Raw genomic sequence first — 19,754 nt, 5'->3', positions numbered from 1 at the left:
AAGAACAACAACACAAAAAGCGATTTGAAACATTTTTAATTTCACACATCACTGCTTTTTACCTGTACAGTGGAATAGTCTCCTGTCTGCTTATAAACATTTTTATTTTAAAAAATCATTTACATTCTAGGAAAAAAGTTCACTAAGTTTTTTGGAAGATGGGTTGCATTAAAAAAATGGCTGCCTGAAACAATTACACAAATTCCATTCTGAAATTCCTGGTTCAGCACTGTCCCTTGTCATGGTTTAAAATCATCACGGATCTGGTGACTCAGAGGGTGGAGAAGTCACGTGTGCTCCTGCAGCAGATCAGTGGTGTGGGATCAAAAGTCTTCAAGAAGGTCGAGAATCCTCTTCTGTTCGTTCTCTTTAAATTCTGCACTTTTTCCATCTCCAAGGTTTTCCACATACTCTGCAAAACACAAGTTCTCTAGATTAGGGACTGAATGCCATGGCATCATTACCACTTTCATCTTAAGCACAGCCTGAATCTTTCTTTTATCCTGTAGTCAGAGGGACACAGCTCACTACAAGCTTCCTCCTGAATTAAAATCCATTTTGAGCACTTCCGTCTCAATCCTTAGTTCCTTCTTTATGTGTAAAACATACCACGCCCTTGGGGCGAGGGGACAGGACTACATAATGACAAGCATGCTAGGAGAAATACACTGTCCTGTCTCTCACCTATCTTAACAAATAGCAGCTGAACAGGTATATGAACATTTTCACATTCGCACTCTGCCTGTGGAGATTCTAATGAACAACCAAATGACAACAGGATGTGTTAAATCTCTGCTTTCTTTCTCACAAATTCACCGTCTTGGTCACCAGAGAGTTGTATCATATCACATGTGTGACCTGAAAAAAGAAATGCTATAAAAAGCAACTTCTTATTTAAAAAATGTAAAGTGTAGATTGTAGAAGCATTGTCTACTACCTTACTGGCTTTGTGTAATACAGTTTGCTGTGAATTTTGTAACATTAGATACAAAGGATCAAACAAGTTTGAAAACAGCTCTTTTCCATTTTCAAGTTGATGTTTACTGTCCTGAAGAGTAAGCTATTCCCCAACACAGCCAAGGCAGAACAAAAAGCAGAATACAGAATGCAGAAAATATTATTTTTATTTCTTCAGTGATATTGTCTTCATAACCTGATTTACCATGTTGTAGTTAAAAGATTGGGAGATGTGTAAACATGCTATAAGAAAAATACATGACTGCTTTGAAATGACAAATCTAAAAGCTTACTATGCAATTACACAACTGAGAGTCCTTAGCAATATAACAGTTTTAAAACAAAACATCCTGTTTAGGAAAATCTTGTTTTCTTTAACCCGAAAATCATCATAAAATCCCTATGTGTAACAATTGTGTTTATAGATTTAATTGTTTTTTATTTATGGAATAACAGAAGCATATACAAAGCAAAGTGCTTCCTCAAAATACCCCTTTCTACATTAGAAAATCTAAGTATTATTCAGGCTCTTTAATACACCTTTTTCCACAGCTGCACTGTAGAACTGCATCCAATTAAACCTACAGGAACCTGCCTGCTACTCTGGGTGCTCATAAATATTAAAACCATAATGCTCCAAGCCTCAGAAAATGAAGCAACATGAGCTTTGCCTGTATGAGAAAAAAGCTCATCTATCTGAAAGCCTTGTGTTTATACAGTTCCAGTTCTGATGCATTTTTAAAGCCGTCATCAGTGGCCCCATACAGAAGGCTTTAATTTCAAACTTTCCCCCTCAGTGGCATCAGTCGTTTTGACTATGTAAACCACAGAGGTTTTAAGCCTGAAAGCTCGGGGGATTTGTGAAACACATGCAGGAAGGGCACTGCAGCTATGCCAAGGTAACAATCTCGAAGGATTACTCTTAACACCTTACACTCCAGCCTCCTCCACCTCACTGCGAGAAATAAAATGGCAAAAAAGTAAAGGAAAAATAATTTGAAAAGAGCTGAAGTCTCTTCTATTCCTTAGAGCATTTAATTGCCTCATGTTTAGTACAGTAGCAGAGAGGTGGGACCTTGAGGAATTCAAATGAGAAATACCGGAAGCTATTTTTCATGCATCTTGGAATAAGACTGAGATAATCTCTCTGGAGTAATCCAAGAACAGAACTCTGTCATTCTTCCTTTGGCCTAAATCACTCAGCTAGTTGAAGTCTGAACCATCTTAAACCCTTCCTTGTCTTTGACGTTTTAGCAGCTCCACAAAACCTGTGGAAACAGAACCTTGCAGACGAGTGAACTAGAGCTCACTTGAGACTGACCAGGCTTCCCCTGGAACACAATGAAAATTATCTTTGTGACAAAGCACTATAATACTCTGCAGGAGAAGCACAGGCTATTGTAACTTCTGAGGATATTTTGGCAAAAATACTTAAAAAGTTAATATATATAAAGAATCTGATCTTGGAAAAGTAGGTTGGTAACATGCTCTTTTAATCTTTTTTACCTGGGAGGGACACTACACACATATTGATCACTGCCAACAACAAAATACAGCTCTGCTTATAGCCCTAGTTTAAGACGATATTAGCAATGTTTTGTGTGAAGCACTTTCTAGGAGGCTGGTTGATAGAAAAGTGTTTCTTTCCAGCAATGGGCACTGCACTAGCTGTGTGGCAAGAAGTCTCACCAGGACCTCCTTCAGAAATGGCTAAATATCGGTATTCTCCTAATGTGTTTAATTCTCAGAGCAGCATGGCTAAACACAATCTTCTTTCCTAGAAGGAGAGATGCTCACTCTGTCACCTGCCTGACAGCTTCTAAGTAAATAATTACTAAAATGCAGTATGTCTGATGTCAGTTCTTGATATGTATTTCTGTTTAATCTGTTTTTGAGAATATAGTAATAAATTAGGATTATCATCCCTTTTGGTCTGGAAACCACAGCACAGGTTTAAGGGAAATTATATCACCATCACTGTCAGGTCTTCACTTCTATATTAACTGAGAGGTCTGAAACAGCTATGCTGAAATATGTTCCACCTATTTCTGAGTCGCCCCTAGGTGAAACGTGTTGATATAAAGATGGGTACATTTTAATTTGCACTAGCACTGAAATAAGAGTGCAAGACACTGGCATTTCACTACAGTTGACATGCACGTCTATGTTCCTCTAATTGGAATAATTAGGCATTTTATTTTTGTTTTAAATTGAGGCCTTTCATATTTTTTATATTTAATTTGTCTAAACTGGCGTTTCTCCGTTTGTTATTAAAAGTGTCCCTGGCAAGAAATGACGTCAAGAGATTCAGGACAATGACTTTCTCTGCGGATTATATTGGCTCCATGTCCTAGCATGGGGTGGATGACATGGTAACAAAAAATAGTGAGCTACATTAGCATGAAAATCAGGACTTTATGTGCCCAGCATCAACTCAGCACTCACATCTTGAGCAATTTATTCTCCTCCCAGCAAGATTTCTGGATGGTGCTGCAGTGGGCAGGGGGTGATAAGAAAGCAAGCAGTGCTTAAAAAAGACAACTGTGTGAGCCCATTAATGCTGCTGGGACAGTACAATCTCCTTATGGATCTGCTGTTTGTTATTAAGCATTCTGGTATTGGCTTTAGCAGTGCACTGGTAATGGTGGTCAAAGAAAAGAGGTTTTTAATTTGCCATCTACTTTGTTAGTATGTTTCGTCTACCCTGCCCCGCCTGGCTGTTCACTTCTCAATGTACCATCTGTTGGGAGACGTGGCACTGAAACAATTAGCAGCCTCCCAAGCCACTTGCTCTCCACACTGCCTGCTATCTGTTTCAGAATGAGAAGATCTCAGAACACAAGAGGCTTTCTTGGCAAGCACACTTCCAGGTCTTTTTCTTTTTAAATACACCCCTAAATAACCTCTCCCCCCCGCCCCACTGTATGTGTTTCTATCTCACAGTGCAATACTACAGTAATTGAAGCCCAATTAAAACTTTTTTGGGGGACTGGAGGGAATTCTTTAATTGCAATTCAGAAAGCACTGAACACCCCAGTTAAATAAATAAATGATCAATATTGCAGTAATTATATTTCAAGCGTTAGATGTGCTAAACTAAGTGCAAGAGGCAAGCAAATCCTCTTTGTTTTTCTTGAGGCTTCAAGGCCAACAGCTGCCAAACTACTGCATTCCTTCCGAGTTGTAATTTGCATCATGCCTGTTCTGTGGCCCTGCAGAACATTAAGGAAGCATAGCTACATTGAAGAGAAAATGATAATGATAGCAATTATGAAATTACAATGTGAAGTGTTCTATGCAAATACACATACAAAGGTTTACAGAAGAGAGCTCCTTGTTATGAATCCTTTGTAATTTACGTATCGTTTGTTTTCAAAATTTAAAGGGCAAGATTTTAAAGGGCAAAATATTATTTATTCTTTATTATTTACAATTTGAGTTCCATCTATACTATATTCTTCTTTGGTTGAGGTTATTTCATCTGGTATGGTCAGCTAATGCCACAATTTAGAGAACTAACATACTGTGTGTCAGTCAGTCCCTGACACTATCAGGTCAAGGAAATGTTTGTAGTACCTATAAAAATATCTATCAACTATCTGTGTCACAGTAAAAAAAATAGGACTGTGGTAGAACTGGGGGGAAAAGCTTTATTGCTGATAACTGGAGGACAGCAATAAGAAACTAAACTCCTTAAGTATATAGTTGCACAAGCCAGGCACCTAATTCAAAGCATAGTATCAATAGTACAGGAGAAAACATAATACATTATTGTTTATTTCTCTGTCTTGAACCAGCTGTTTTTGATTGCTTGCTGAAGCATGGGCTGTAAGGTGAATTTGAAATAAAGATTGAACAAATGTTTCCTCCAGTGTAACACACAGAGAATTCCATATTGTATGTCTGCAGTCAAGAGTACTGAAAGCAAACAGCTACCATGGTTGAGCTGGGGGGAGGACACATGTGGTTTGATTGTGGGGATTGGAATTTTATCCCATTTAAACTAGCTCAGCCATTACACCAGCAGTACACTGTGTGGCTCTTCTCCTGTTGGTCTCTCCAGAACTGATCAGCTCTAACCTGCACAGAACCTCTTCAGATAGCAGTAAATTCTACTGTGACAAAAAGCCGGTCTTCACAGGCAATCAGACAGTACTGCACTGCACATATACTGAGCGTCATAAAAACACTTGAATATTCAACATTCTCAAAGCTATCATCAGCAAAATGAGAATCTTCTTCATCATAAGTGGACTGACATTTTATTGAATAGACATGACAGGTAAATTAATTATTCTGATTACCAACATTATCAACAGGCTGATTAATAACAAATATCATCAGACATTTAACAACAGGGTTGATCAATCAGGAGTCTGCTGTGAACGTCACAGTTAGCATCGTGTGTGGCCATCATTGGAGGCAATATGAGGTGCACACACATGTTGAACCAGGCTGCAGTTTTACAAACAGCTGCCTGAGGACATGGATGGTCCTGTAGAAATGCTCTTACATCGGGCTAGAAATAGTGATTCTGGGACCCTAGGATAAAAGTCAAGGATAAAGCCCCTACATCCCCTTTATTCCTACTTATCACAGTCTCAAAAATAGGAAGGTTCCAGGTTCAAATTCCAGACGAAACACTGCTGATGTACCCTTGAGCAAGATACTTCACTTGAATTGCTCCAATAAAATGCCCAACTTCATGTCAGCCAAATAAATAAACGTCAATTTCATCTCATATTTTTATTTTTTCAAATTTTTTGGACCCATTTGGACCCATTTTATTTCATTGCTTCTGGCTATCTTTGCTAAGGAAGGCTATAACAAAACGTCAGGTAGATTGAGGATGTGTGTGCGTCATTGTTGGAAAGAGAATAATTGTAACCCAAAAATATTCCCTGTTCAAATGGGAGTCATTACAATAATACCACCTACGAGCATACAACAGGAAACAATCATTGGAATTTTCTTCTGGGGAGAAATTAGTATTTGCATCAATTTATAATTGTATAAAATTGACAATTGAAAAGGATGAAAACACGTATCAATTATCACTTTATCATTCTTTACACTGGGTGATGTAATTGAGGAATACTTCAATAGGTCATATACTGTAGGATCACTGTTTCAGCCGCTCAGTGTGGGGCCCAGGGCATTACCCAGACTGCCCCATAAGTAAGACCACCCCTGCTGATACTGCATCTGGATGGGCACACAGGAAGGGCAGCAAGTAAGGTCCAAAATCCCCATTTTGCAAGAAAGCCTTTGTTAATTTCAGCAGCATGAGGCTGTGTGTTGTTCTGCAGGAATGTGGTCACAGAGTGAGCAGCACGTGAATTCCTAGGATCATTGTAGTATTGTGCAGTCAGGTTGGCACTGATCACTGCAAATGTACTTCTGTAGTGGTCCTGCACAGGTCATCACAATTGGACCTCCCCTCACTAACTGGTCTGCTTCACACAACCACTAACATATTGTTCTACATGCTAATGTCAAACTAGCCATGATGGTATTCAGAGTGGTCTATACAAACCCTCAATTCATTGCTTACAAGGAACTGCATTCTCTGCTAGCAGGTCCACCTGAGGTGACTAAGTCTAGCCTCCAACATTCAGATGAAACAATTCACTTTTTATTTTCTTGATTTACACCAGGCTTGACATTAAATAGATGAAATCACCTTATCGCCTCCATCAAATCAGCTCTCACTAATGAGGTGATTTCGACCTTGTGCAACAGTCTGACACAGCTGCATTGCAGTTAGTCATGAATGATCAATTAAACAAAATCAATTAATCAAAATGGAAAGGAAAAATGTAATCAATATCTGAAATCCTTAAGCAAACTATAGAACATGTAGAGTCACAGATTATTCTTATGCTCAGCACATATAAACAGACCATGCCACAAGGATTTTTACATTCCAAGAGACTACTTATAACAGAATTGGCTTTATAGAACTGGGTAGACTTTGAACTTATACATAGTGCCCATTGCAGATTTAAAGCTGTTTTTGGAAATGAAAATAATTCTACTCAGTCTTTGTTTTGTCCCCTGCAACACAACACTCTGGCAAGACATAGTTTAGCAAGACCTATTGGTGTTTCCACAGAGAAGTAAAAATTATAGCGCGTATGTTTGATGGTCGACTGGGCAGGACTCATTCCACAGTGCTACCAAGGGCAGGTCTGTAGGCTGACAGTGAAGCTTCATGCAGCTGTTTTGAAACCGACTATAATACAATAAACTAAGTAAGCACAATAAAATAGGTTGTCGTATTTGTTCATTTCAAAGTAGTTGAAATTAAAAGTATGTGCCTTTTAATTGTCTGAATATTTGATTTGGATCACTGCTCACTGTGGCTGCAGTGTAGCACCCTTGACAGGCTTCACATCAAACTGCCTCTGTAAGGCCACAAGAAAAATTCTGCCTGCTGTTTCGTGATCTGATACAGATCTAGTCAAGGCAGAAGAATGAATGAGAGTGTCTGTGGAGTCCCAAGTATTTGCTCTTGAATAATAGCAATAACACCATGTTTCTGTGAAGCAAAGTAAAATTTGGTGGCTCTTTCCACAGTCAAATTTTTCAGTGCACGTGCGGTCAGCAATGAGGTGCTGCAAGATAGTTTCTGACCACCAAAGAATACTGTTTCCCTTTATGAAAAATAATTAAATAGAAAATTAAAAAAGGATAGTGTGTTATTGTCAGCCAACAAATATGCATCAGCTAAGTTGGCTATGCTTCAGTCTTTCAGCAGATGGGTTTTTATTACACTGTTTCATGTTCAACAGTGCCAACTCGCAGAATGAACTGGCACAGATCTGCTAGTTATATTAATGTGCCTTTTGAAAAACAAGTGGCTGGGTGAGATGCCAGGCTGTAAAACATTATCACACAGGCTGAGTGGGCGTGTGGGCATAGTCCTGCCTTCCAAAAGAAAAAAAATCAACAACCTAAAAAAAAGAGATCACAAATGCTGAATTGTTATAGACTTATAACATTTCAAGATACTTTACAGCTTTATAAATTGAAAAAGAACAGAAGAGTCACACCTATGGTCCCCTACTTTGGATCATACATAACAAATTAATCCTCCTGTGCAACAGAGACAGTTTTACAAAGGACTGATAAAGCCGCCAGCCACAGAGCCTCAACTTCATTTCTTCCCACATTTCAAAAACTGAAAACGAACTCATGTAGCGGCAGGGCTGTGGTCTGGTCTAAAATTACTCTCACGCTTTGGAAACAAATCCAGGACCTGATCAACATCTCTAAACGTAGATGTTCTGGTATTGCAACACCCAAACAGGGCCACCATAATTAGATCCATCCTAACATTCACAAATCTGAGCCTCTCAATTCAAAGGTCCAAGAGGAAGACACATCTGGACTTGCCCCCTGACTAGATGTCAGCCATCACGAATCCTCTGCCAGGGCTGGAGTAATGTCACATGGGTTTGCCACTACACCTGGCGATGTCATAACCAAACACCATCAGCGGCCCTGCAACTTAAAAACTGTTGCACCACACTGTGCGCTGCTCTCTGATATCCTGGCAGCTTGACAGCAAACACCACTTTCCATTCAAGCTGCTCCTATGAGGTCTGTGCTCCTCCAGGCAGCCTGAGGGGAGCATGAGGACTCACCTCTCATGATGTGGCGGACCACCTTGACAGAGCCTCCCCGCAGGTTCAGAATCTGATGGACCCTTTGTTGCAGCTGAAAGACAAACACCAGCTTTAGACATTTCAGAAGTACTAGCTATAACTTTGGCTGTGGGCCTGTGCTGTAAGTGGTTTCACATGACATTAAGAACATAGAGGGACAATTCAGAATATCCAATCAAACACGGTACACTTCAGTCTGTGGGCTGGTGAGGTGAAGAAAATCAGAGCATCTGAGAAAAACCCACACAATTCCCACACAGAGAGAAGCTCAAATTGAACCTACAACCCTGAAGCTGTGAAGCACAAGTACTAAACACCATACCACCGTGCCACCCCTTGAAAAATTATGCAAAAAAATACAAGCAGTCAGTTAATCCATCATGAAGTTTGTTCAAGTTAGTTCACTGGGGACTCCAAACGTCTTCTCCAGGAGCAATGGGTCAGTCTGAGAAACGTATACTCACCGTGATAAACCCACCTACCTGCCTTAGGCCATTTACCACTGTGACACAATAAAACAATATGCAGAAGAGAATCCATTCAAAAGCCAAGGGAATCTTATCCCGGCAAAAATGCAATGTGTCAAATTCTATACTGTGTGACCTTACAGCAACCATGTTTTATAACCATACTAAAACAACATATTGTTCCTGCATTTTCTGCCTATCATTTTTCAATCAGTGTCAAACTGTTCTTGCTAGGACATTCTTCTGCATAGAATTCCGGGATGAAAAGCTCAATGCGCCTGGTGTCACCTGCCTGTGACCAAGCTTAATGAAAACTAAGTAGCTGGTCCGTAGCTTATTAATCACTATTGCTGTGTGCAGGGGAGTGACAGAGTGAGTGAGAAACGTGCACGGTTAGAACAGGCTCTCCAGACCCCCTGGGAGCGCCTGGCTGCTTTCTCTAATTACCTGGGGGATGCCAGCACTGCTAATCTCCACCATTATGTAGCAGAGCAACTGAAGGACAAAGAGCCCAGCATCCAAGCGACGCAAATAGAATTCATCTTCCATGGCATCGTCGATAATCTCCCCGCGTCGCACCATGTCCTAGGAAAAGGACAGAAACCCAAGCGGTTAATTCTTGTTCTGCATCTTGTCAACCAATCTAGTTACCCAACCATCCGTCAGGAGGACAATTTTTCTATTGATCCATCTATGAATCAATATTTTTACACGATTTAGTCATGCAGAGAGATCAACATCTGTATATTCTGTACATGCATCCCTCAAGCTTGAATATAGTATGTCCTTGACTGTCTAAATCCATGATCATTGCTAATCCATACATATATTGTACATATACCCATTTATATAGATGGTTTTCAATGTTTTGTTTTAGATGCATTGTGTCCAAGTTTGAGGCTTAATACAGGTAAGTGTAAATGAGGCTGTTTTAATGGCATAGCTTATAAACAATCCTTTATGGCTCCTCCGCATCAGCTGCAACCTTTTTTTCACAATGAGTTCAGTAAGCTTGATGCTGTGCATCAGCCCTTTCGTTCATCATAAATGTCAGATGTCACAGTGTTTCCAGTGACACTGCCAGCTTTTGGATCAGGCTATGCAAATAATTTTTAATAACTTCTGCAAAGAAATGGTTACAAAACATGCATTAAATGTAATACTGGAGAAGAGCTGAAGGCTGATATTGACAGCAGCATGCATTTTTCTTTGAAAAAGGCTTATTAACTTTAAGTGTAAGTTAATTTATGTTTATTTATTTTCTGCCAAATTTCCAAAAGATGGGAAAATTTGGCTTAGGTGTCTAATGTCTTAGATTTTAGATATATTTGCGCATCTGTCCATTTTCCCATTAATGTGAATGTATTTTCAATCAGAGGAATCCTAATTTTCACAGGTAAACTTCCAGACCTATGGGAGTCCAGCTCTCAGCTGCAGGCTGATTCCCAGCTGCAGAACCTGGTTTTATGACACCTTGTCACTATCCAGTTATTTTTTCCTTATTGCCTGATTTCACGGAGTGGGACAGCTCCTTTTAACGTCAAGCTGTCCCAGAAAGTACGTGACAGTTGACATTTTTGCAAGAAATAATTGATCCTGTAGAAACAGGTTTTTCCCCTTTGGGTTACAGCTTTCTGGCAGAAACTGGCAAGTCCATCAGACGAATGGATTTCTACAAAATGCATCACTGACACGTCCAAACTGAGCTATAAAATACAGAGCCTGAAGACCATAAGAAAAAGGCAATTATAAAAAAAACAGCCTTAATTTTAGCATTGTAAAAATAAACTAACAACATGTACAATATTGTGTTTGGTATTAATATTTTGTTTTTCTCAATTGTATCTATCATTAGATTTAGGTTTAAGAATCGGTTTTGATTGGTACAGCCAAAATCACACTTCTACATAGAACCTGGAATCAGATAAATTATACCCTTCTTTTCCTTTTCATTTCACTTCAAAAGATTTTTCAGAAGCAGAATTTGTTTACAAAGCATCCATTAATAGTAGTCAATGTGTACTTTCTGGTTAAAGGTTAAAAAAAATGCTACACATGAGTCATTCAGAGCTACACACTAGGCTGAAGTGACCAAGATCCTTTGGCTCCAGCAGTAAAGGCACTTGCTGAGCGAAGGTTGAGCTCTATGACTCAGCTGCCACCAGTCATGTTGCCAGATCAACCTGACCAGGATTCCCAAAGTGACACATCTGGCTGAGTGCTAACAGGGGTATTGCTAGGATTAGCCAGGCAGGGCAGCCTTTACTCCTGGCACAACAATGATGTCTATGACTCTCCAGTTCTGTGGAGGATTAAGCTCTTCTGCACGTAGCCTGCAATGTGTCTAACGATGGACGATTCAGTGGAACAGGTGGGTCAAAGGAGCCTGTCAATACTTCCACATTCTTGCCGTTTGCACTCCAGGACTGTTGCTGTGAGCCGAGACAAAGACAACTGATGCTTCCAACACTTCTTGCACTTTATGTACTTTTTTGTAGCCTGGCAGTCGTTGAAAGCTCAAAAAGTTTTCTAACCCCGTAACAACAAAATTTTTGTTTGAAGAGTTCTTTGTGAGTTTCTCTGGAGGAAACACGACCACAAGGACAAAAAACTAAATAAGAGTATAATGAATCCCTGAGTTGGAGATTTACATAATAAAAACAAGATGTAGGCTTGCTTACAGCCTCATCACAGTAAAGCAAAATCATTTCCACAGAGAATTATGCAACATGGTATTTTCTGCAGACTGGGGAAACAACTAGCTCTTTAAAAAATTCTGAAAAAAAAGTCCCTTTAATTAGTAACTGTATCTAACCACCTCAGTAAGGACAAAACTGGTTATGCACTCTTGATTGGATTATGCCACGGAGACCAAGGAACTGCAGAGCTATCAGATGTGCTATCCTCATTAAACTCCAAATGCATGCAAACAAACATTTTCGAAGGAAATTCATGACAGAACAGAAGCATTTAATGCATATCAGCCCAATTAAGACACGTAAGGTAGCAATATTCAATATTGGAGAATGATGCCAGGGACCAATTTTAAGGCTCTTTACAACTGCAGACTTCATAGAAGCTCAGCAATGTGTATTAAATGGCTAGAAGCATAGGAATATGAGGCTGCGGGGTGTTTTTCCTCTAGAGCGATGAAAGCTAGCTACATTCCTCTGACTGACTTTAGCAGAACCTTCCCCTGTGCTTAGCACTGTGTGTTTACAAGGCCTGTCACATCTGTTTATTTGTGAGGCTTCTGCATTTCCAGGAGATAAAAAAGGAAAAAATGTATTAAACCACAGCAGAAGACATTTCTTCAGGTGCTATGAAACTGCTGAGATAGGCAGAGACTTTCATTTGTGTGGTTATGATTGGAACTATTAGCTGATTTATGAACACTGAACTGTGAGTAGAAAACATGAGGTTAATTCAAGGAATTTAAAACAGGCTGACTGATCTGATTGTGTCTCAACATGATACACTAAAAATAAAAAATAAAAAACAGCATTACACCCCTTTTCTACTTTAATAACCACTATGAACTACAGACATTTTGCAAGACAGTGTAAAAAAAGTGAAACAATGCAAATACAAATAAAATTTTTAAAAATTTTCTACAAGCACTGGCAATTACTTTTTTATATACCCACCCGATACACCCAATTTGGAATGAGCAATTCCAATCCCGTTTTCTTGTCCTGACTCACAGCGACGATTCCCGCTTCCACACACAAGCACAACGAGAAAGTGCAGGCAGACCCCTCCCTCCAGTCTTTGAATCACCTGGATATGTGATGAGTTACAGGCTACTCAGCTACACACAGGAGGGTCAGCGCTGACTGGAAGGGGGGCACTTCTCTCACTAGCAGCATCACAAGTACCTGGATTCAGTTTTACTGGGAGCCAAAGGAGCCCTGGCTCACAGATCCCAGATGTCCCCTAAGCAGCACTTAGCCAGCTGTGCACCACTGCTTGGAGAATCCTTACAGAAGCTCGAACCCTCAACATCTGGATCATAGAGCTCAGCCTGCACTTGAGCAAGGTCCTTTTGCAGTTGAGTGACTTAGGACCCACCTAGCGCTCCCAACAATTCAAGAAAACAGTCTTCCAACGCCCCCCTAAACTAATACCTAGTGTTTTTTCTTATTAAATTGCAGTGTAATCAATAAGGCAAATATTAAGTTACACCATGTCAGTATCACATCACAATCAAAAGTAGCTGGCTTCAATCCCCCTGTACACAAAGAGAAATGCTCAACTACACAGGGATTGTGATGATCAAGTTCCCAGTCACATCACAGAGTTAGTCATCGAGCTGCACCAAAAGCCATGGTGTCAGCTCAGTCCAATCTCAACCACACAGCTAATTAAACCCACAATTAGCACCACTACCCATAACAAAGGGCATGAGAGAATGACAAAGCTACGAAAAATGTAGTATTGTGATTTAGTGATTTTGATTTCAGATTCAGTTTTTTAAGGGATGAACGTGAAATTAAGGGATAAACATGATGCATGTTTCACATTGCCTTAAAGGCAGTTCTGAAGACATCATGGGTTTGTGGAATATTCATTTAAATGATAATGCACCAAAAAGAGATTTGCACAAAAATGCTTTCTTCAGTCTGCTCTAATTTCTGTTTGAATATCGACACCAAGTTTTCACATTTTAAAAAGCAATTTACACCCTTTTTTTTACTGCTGTGCCATAAAACCCCTGAGTTATAGATACCACTCTCAATGTTTGCATTCAAAATGTGCCAATACCCATAAAAATGCCAGAGCTATGACAACACTATTAGGAGTACAGATGTTCAGACTGCTGGTGGTACTTACTCAGAGCCCGCGGCCCTGCAGAAATCCTTATTAACTTGACAGTGCTGCGGCAGTAATTACTCGCCATTGGTGCTAATCAATTTCACACAACCTCAGCACTGTCCTTTTGCAGATATTGTCTGTGTTGTGAGACTCACTCAGTGATAGCTTCCATGTGGCTACAGCTCACACCACTGTGTAAGCACAAGGTTTGTGATGGCCCTAGGTTCAACCACTCTTTACAATACATACTGTAACACCTACAAACAGGAACAAGACTGCATAATGTGCAGACACATGCTGCTGTGCAAGTCTTAACATTTTGCTTTGTTGTACTGCTTCCACTAAGGGTTTTTCTTTCTTGCAGAAATAATTCTATAGTGATCTGCTACTGGAACTGTTGCCTTTTTCTTTAAGGTACCAGCTAACCTGATTAAAAGAATACAGAATGTAGCACATAGAACACAGAATGAGTTCCTTAGATTTAACTGGTAAATGAGATTGATTAAGAATAACTATATATGGATAAGAATAACTATAGCTGGGACAGGAGTGCAATATAGGCATTCCTGAATCTTCTCAGTCAAGCCAGGATTGTTGCTTCTGTGTGGAGAAAGGAACAGTGGACAGTGCAGGTGATGTGTGAGGGCATTTCTGGGACCAATTTTGTGTCTGTCCGGCTGACACAGGTGACTGGTACTCCTAAACCACTGGGTGTTTAATGGCAGCAGTGCCCGGCAATAAAGTCCAGATTCACAATGGAGATTCCTAGGCTACAAAGACTGGCTGGATCAGAAGAGCAATTTCTTATTATCATCATACATCCAACTTGACAACCCCACTACTCTTCTAGAGGTCATCCAAGGTCACCTTTTGATCTACATGACTTATTTCACTTGCCCAGCACTTCCTTTGTTGAAAGTTTTGATTTTAATTAGATCAAAACCTTCTTGGAACCTCATCTTTAAATGATCTCTTTAACATTATATCTGAAAGCCGCTTTTATTATTTTCTGCTTTGATAGTAGCACCCTTCAATATTCTTAAGCTAACCAACTACTTACAAAATAAAATTTAAATATAAAGCTGAATAATAAAACATCACGACATTAAAAAAATTACTTAGAAAGTTTGATGTGTACCTGTGTACTCAGCATTAATTTTACACTAGTAAATCTTATTACTATATTACTATAGTCTTTTCTTCATCTGGCATACAGAAATGTCTTCGAGAGATATGTGACTCTGTAAAAGGAATGCTCTTTAATTATTCATGTTAAGAGATGAGCCATGTGTCTTAAATATGAGTTTTCAAAATAGGCTGCCAGCATAACTGGCTTTTCATTTTAAGAAATACAGCTCTCCATCTCACCTCACACTGAAAGCTAGCTATTTACAAATCCTCATGAGCACTGAAATAACCTTAGTTTTAAGGAAATGGTTTTGAGAAAACATGAAAATGTAGAGGTCTATGTAAATGATGATGATTTCAATGGTCAAAGCTCGACTGTCCAAAACTGAGACAAGTAATCAATTAATTTTTTTAATGATATAGACTTCTAGTTATAAGCAGCCTTTCTTTCGAGCTACAACATCAGTAATGTTGTGAACTCATGAACACACACTCAAATGCTCAGAGCTGCTTCCATGTATAGACTTGTCATACATGTGCATTAAATGTCTCCACACACAATGGGTTAAGAAATAGGAGTTCAGATACAACTAATATAAAAAATAACAGTATGACAAAACATTATCACCTCTAATGTTAAGACTCCAGCCTGACACTGGAGTTACATGCTAAACTGATAAGCTACCTTTAAAAAGCTTTTTTTAATACTAAAACGGCAATAGACTCATTACAGCGGTTTTTATATTAATATCAAATATTATAATTCCTGTTATTATACTATCTTCAGAAAATGTCTAACTGTAGAGTGAAAAGTTGTTCTTGCTCACAGCCCTCTTAACCAGCTCCTAATGATTTTATAAAAAAATGATAATGCTACACTCTGGCAGCTTGTGTTCTGTTATGCTTTCGATGACCTGCAGTTTCTCAAAATAAACAGCAGTAAGTGATGCAGTTTTGCCCCCATTAAACACCTGTTTGAATTAACATTCAGGAAAGTTTTTAGTTTTTCTCTTTGGATAAAATAGGAATACTTAATTAATGCAACCTTCTCTTTTCCCTTGGCCAAGAAAAATACAATTGTATTTTTGTATTGTATATTTGTATTTGTATATGGCGGAACACAGAGCAAGGTAGCAAGATACATACACTTGCACCAGTCTCTGTCACAGGTCTCTGTGCAAAGTTCAGCGTTACAGCATCTTCCTAATGTAGTTTTAGCTTTAAATAAGACTTCTGACCCAGCAACGCTACCTCAGAAAACATGACCTGGTGAGATTCCTTCAAAAATGAATCTCATATCATTTAATGATCTTTTAAGCTACATGCCTCAACCAACTCTATTACCTTCTCCTTCTTTTTCTGCTGTGTAGACCCTTATCTCTATTCTTCCATCTGTCTGACTGTGCACTATCTGCACACCTATATTCAGGGCTTAAGACATTCTCGGCTGCTACAGGCCACAATAAGCTCTTTAAATCCTCGTTTGCCTGGAAGCAATTTAATTACGTGATTATTCTTTTTTGGCAGCGGGCAGGGGTTTCAAATCTTTTTGAAGAGTCTTCTGCAACAACTTGGCTACTGTCTAATAACAATTCTGAAGGTCAACAGACAGCTACATAAAAAGTCTTAAAACACCTCTGTGGCTGTAGAGCCTCTCGGAAAGAAAACAGCTTCCAGCAAAATCACCGCCTGAGGTTCGCTTCTAATTACTCCCATCAGCACGGAGCAACCCAGCTTCCCACAACCTGGTGTGACTTGGCCTTGAACTTGCCTGCGCAAAATACGATCCCTTTTTTCTACGTTTGTAGTCATTTTTCTATGGTGTGCTTGCAACCTCTCTAATTTAATCTAAACGGCAGTGTGGATGAAGACAGGTACAGAATTTGAAGAGACCATTAATTCAGAGATTGCGCCACAATGATTAATACCAGCTAAGCAAATAAATCAAACAGGGAATAGTGAAACACACACTGTGCTTTTGTTGTGCTTCATTTTAGATGCCTACTTGTGGTTTCACAGTTCATCATTCATCACCACATTTTACTCAGCAAACTGAAATATAAATGTAAAACATTATAAGGGCTATAGGTATAAAAGTATATAATCTTTTACCTTTTCTACATACAGTGGAAAACCTCATTTACTCAGCGAAAAACAGTTCTACTTACAATTATATATAAACAGGTACTGTATAAAATCGTACAAGCCTTTTAGTTTGCCCAGGAATATCCACATAAAATAAAGCAATACGCAATAAAGAAGAACTACAGTATATATAAACATAATTTCAAAATAAGCTAATTTCAAATAAAAAAAAACTTGTCAAATACTAGTTTAGCTACATGTTTCTTGGTTTGAAACACTGTGCACAACAGATCTTCATGGTTTAACTCAAAACTTAATACTCAAAACTTTCATACATGTTACCATATTTCCCAACTGTCAATTTCAGTATAAAACAGCATTCTGGGCTGACAAGGCAGGGGTGAGTAGGGAAGCTCGTCCGCCGATGCTGACCAAAGTAAGGCAGCCTTTTGATTAAACACCTTGGCTCGCAGAGACTGTGCATGCATGCTGTGCTTGCCAGTATCATTAAAGGGTCATGCATTTCATTTTTCAGGTCACCTTGATATAGGCCGCAGTCAGAGGACAAACCTGGACTAATGATTCTTCGATGTTTCTACAACGCTGTTATGGATATCAGTAGGGCTGGGACAATAGCAGCTTCCAAACCATCCATGCAACATGTCTTATAGGTAACTTAAAGTTTGCATACATAATCTATGATCTATACATTGTTTTATGATGTAAGAAAGACAATGGACACATCAATTATAACAAACTCTTAATCTTAGCATTTTTCTAAATCAATCGTCTTAGGTCATATTTTTCATTAAGTATTAAATATAAACATTGTTTAACTAGTGTCTTGACAGCAGAATTTGGCAAAAGAATTATGCATATTATTATCATATATTATAATATTCCTCATCGGAACAGTGGAAAACACTGTCACATTAACAAATAAGATACTCTTTATAATGAGTAAAATGATAAAATGAAGACATGGGTTGCAGTCTGAACTGAACACTTAAAGTGTACTTAATACCTAGCAAACTCAAAACAAGGAGGAAATGTTTTTGTTGAATATAACCAAATTCTGTGGGAGAGCGGTGCATATCAGCTTTTATTTGACAAATTTAGTGTCACTAACTCTTTTTTTTAACTTCTCAGCTTCCCTACAACTGCACGCAAAGAGAGGAAGGGTAGGCATACAAGTCTGACCTGCCCACCCTCAAATCACATCACAGGCAACACACGGGAACAGCACTAACTAGAGGAGAAGCTCGTTTCTTTCTGAGAGAACCACATGCCCTCCTTTACCAATTGAGCCACTAGGGAGGCCCATGAGAACCTTGTTTGTGAAAAGAGCAAAATAGGTGTCCTGTTGATCCTAGACATAAAGACTGGGACTTTTAAAACCTATAGCTGTCTGTAGGCTGAAATCAACCCGCTTCGTGATGAGGGGCTGGCTGCTGAAGGCTGAGCTCCAGCCTCCTGAAAGGGAGCCCAGATCTTACGTGCTTCTCTCCTTCGATCTTCTTGTCTGCCAACTGCACCGCTTCCAGGTACTTGAAATGCAGCTCCATGAGCCTGTCGACCTGTGAGTGAGAGAGAGTCAGGCACAGACATCAGAGACACACCACTGACGGGAGGCTTACAAGGACCCACTGCTGTTGAAACAGCAGGGGCAAAGACAGCCGTCCACAGCCCCCAGAGGCTGGGGACGACAGGACAGGCTCACACACAAGCACCTTTCTCACAGGGCAGAGGCTGCTGCAACTTTCACCAGGTAAAGTAAAGCAGCAGCCGCCGCAGGGTCCAGCGCTATCCACGGCTCCTCTTATTACTGCATACACAACAAATGAAGGATCGTTTAAGTTAAACACAAAAAATATATTTTTAATTATTCACATTCCCTGTGTGTATTCATTTAAAAAGTCAACAGCAAAGCTGTAAAGTATCATCAATACTAATCAATCCTTCTCAGTAGTGATAATCTCCAATTCCTCATGTCTCCCTGAAGCCCACTTCTCATCCACTCTGGTCATCTTTTGTGAGGTGCTTATCTAGCCTCTTGAGTTACACCTTCTCCAATCAAAGGAGTTCCCCTTTACTTCTCTGCCTTAAATTGCAGTGCATTTGCTTCAGCTAATGCACACTGTACATCCACAGAGTTTTTGAATAGTTTCTATATCTTAGTCTGGTTATTACATCAGGATAAATTAACAGATTTCTTTTTATTTCAATCCACATTCTGCATTTTACCCTTTATGTTTTTAGTTCACTGATTGTTTTGAATTTAGATTGTTTTCAATAGTGTAGTCAATAATCTAAACAATAATAATCTAATAATCTAAAACTCTGATGTATAAGTGTGCTTGCTCATTCAAACTTTCTGGTGCACTATGGGTGCCGCTGCATCATCCAGGTGAGGCTGCACACTGGTGGTGGTGGAGGATGCTTTGAGTGGAGTGTCCAGAAAAGCACAATATAACTATAAGGAATTATCCTGAACAGAGAAAGTTGTAAGGAAAGTGTTTTAGGATTCTACACTGTTCTTGGCAAATGCAAGGGCTCTGGGAATCTGGATAAACTACAGAGTCAAGTAGTTGAAGCCAAAACCCTGGTTTCATTGAAGAAACCGCTGGATGTG

General features: G+C 39.3%; 1 protein-coding gene across 1 annotated transcript in view; it reads right to left on the bottom strand.

Annotated features, from left to right (window-relative positions):
* Positions 1–19: 19 nt before the first annotated feature.
* The window catches only part of ctnnbl1 (catenin, beta like 1), a 65,952-nt gene continuing 46,217 nt past the window's right edge, over positions 20–19,754 (bottom strand). Inside the window, exons 13-16 of the mRNA XM_088608415.1 lie at positions 18,619–18,699; positions 9,542–9,679; positions 8,607–8,679; positions 20–412 (exon numbers count right to left, since the gene is read on the bottom strand). Coding sequence (XP_088464541.1) covers positions 324–412; positions 8,607–8,679; positions 9,542–9,679; positions 18,619–18,699 — 381 coding nt within the window. The 3' untranslated portion in view covers positions 20–323. The remainder of the gene's footprint in view (positions 413–8,606; positions 8,680–9,541; positions 9,680–18,618; positions 18,700–19,754) is intronic.

This window comes from Lepisosteus platostomus, chromosome 15 (assembly GCF_059453375.1).
Source record: "Lepisosteus platostomus isolate fLepPlt1 chromosome 15, fLepPlt1.hap1, whole genome shotgun sequence".
Taxonomy (NCBI): Eukaryota; Metazoa; Chordata; class Actinopteri; order Semionotiformes; family Lepisosteidae; genus Lepisosteus; species Lepisosteus platostomus.
This window is presented reverse-complemented; position numbering and strand designations above follow the sequence as displayed.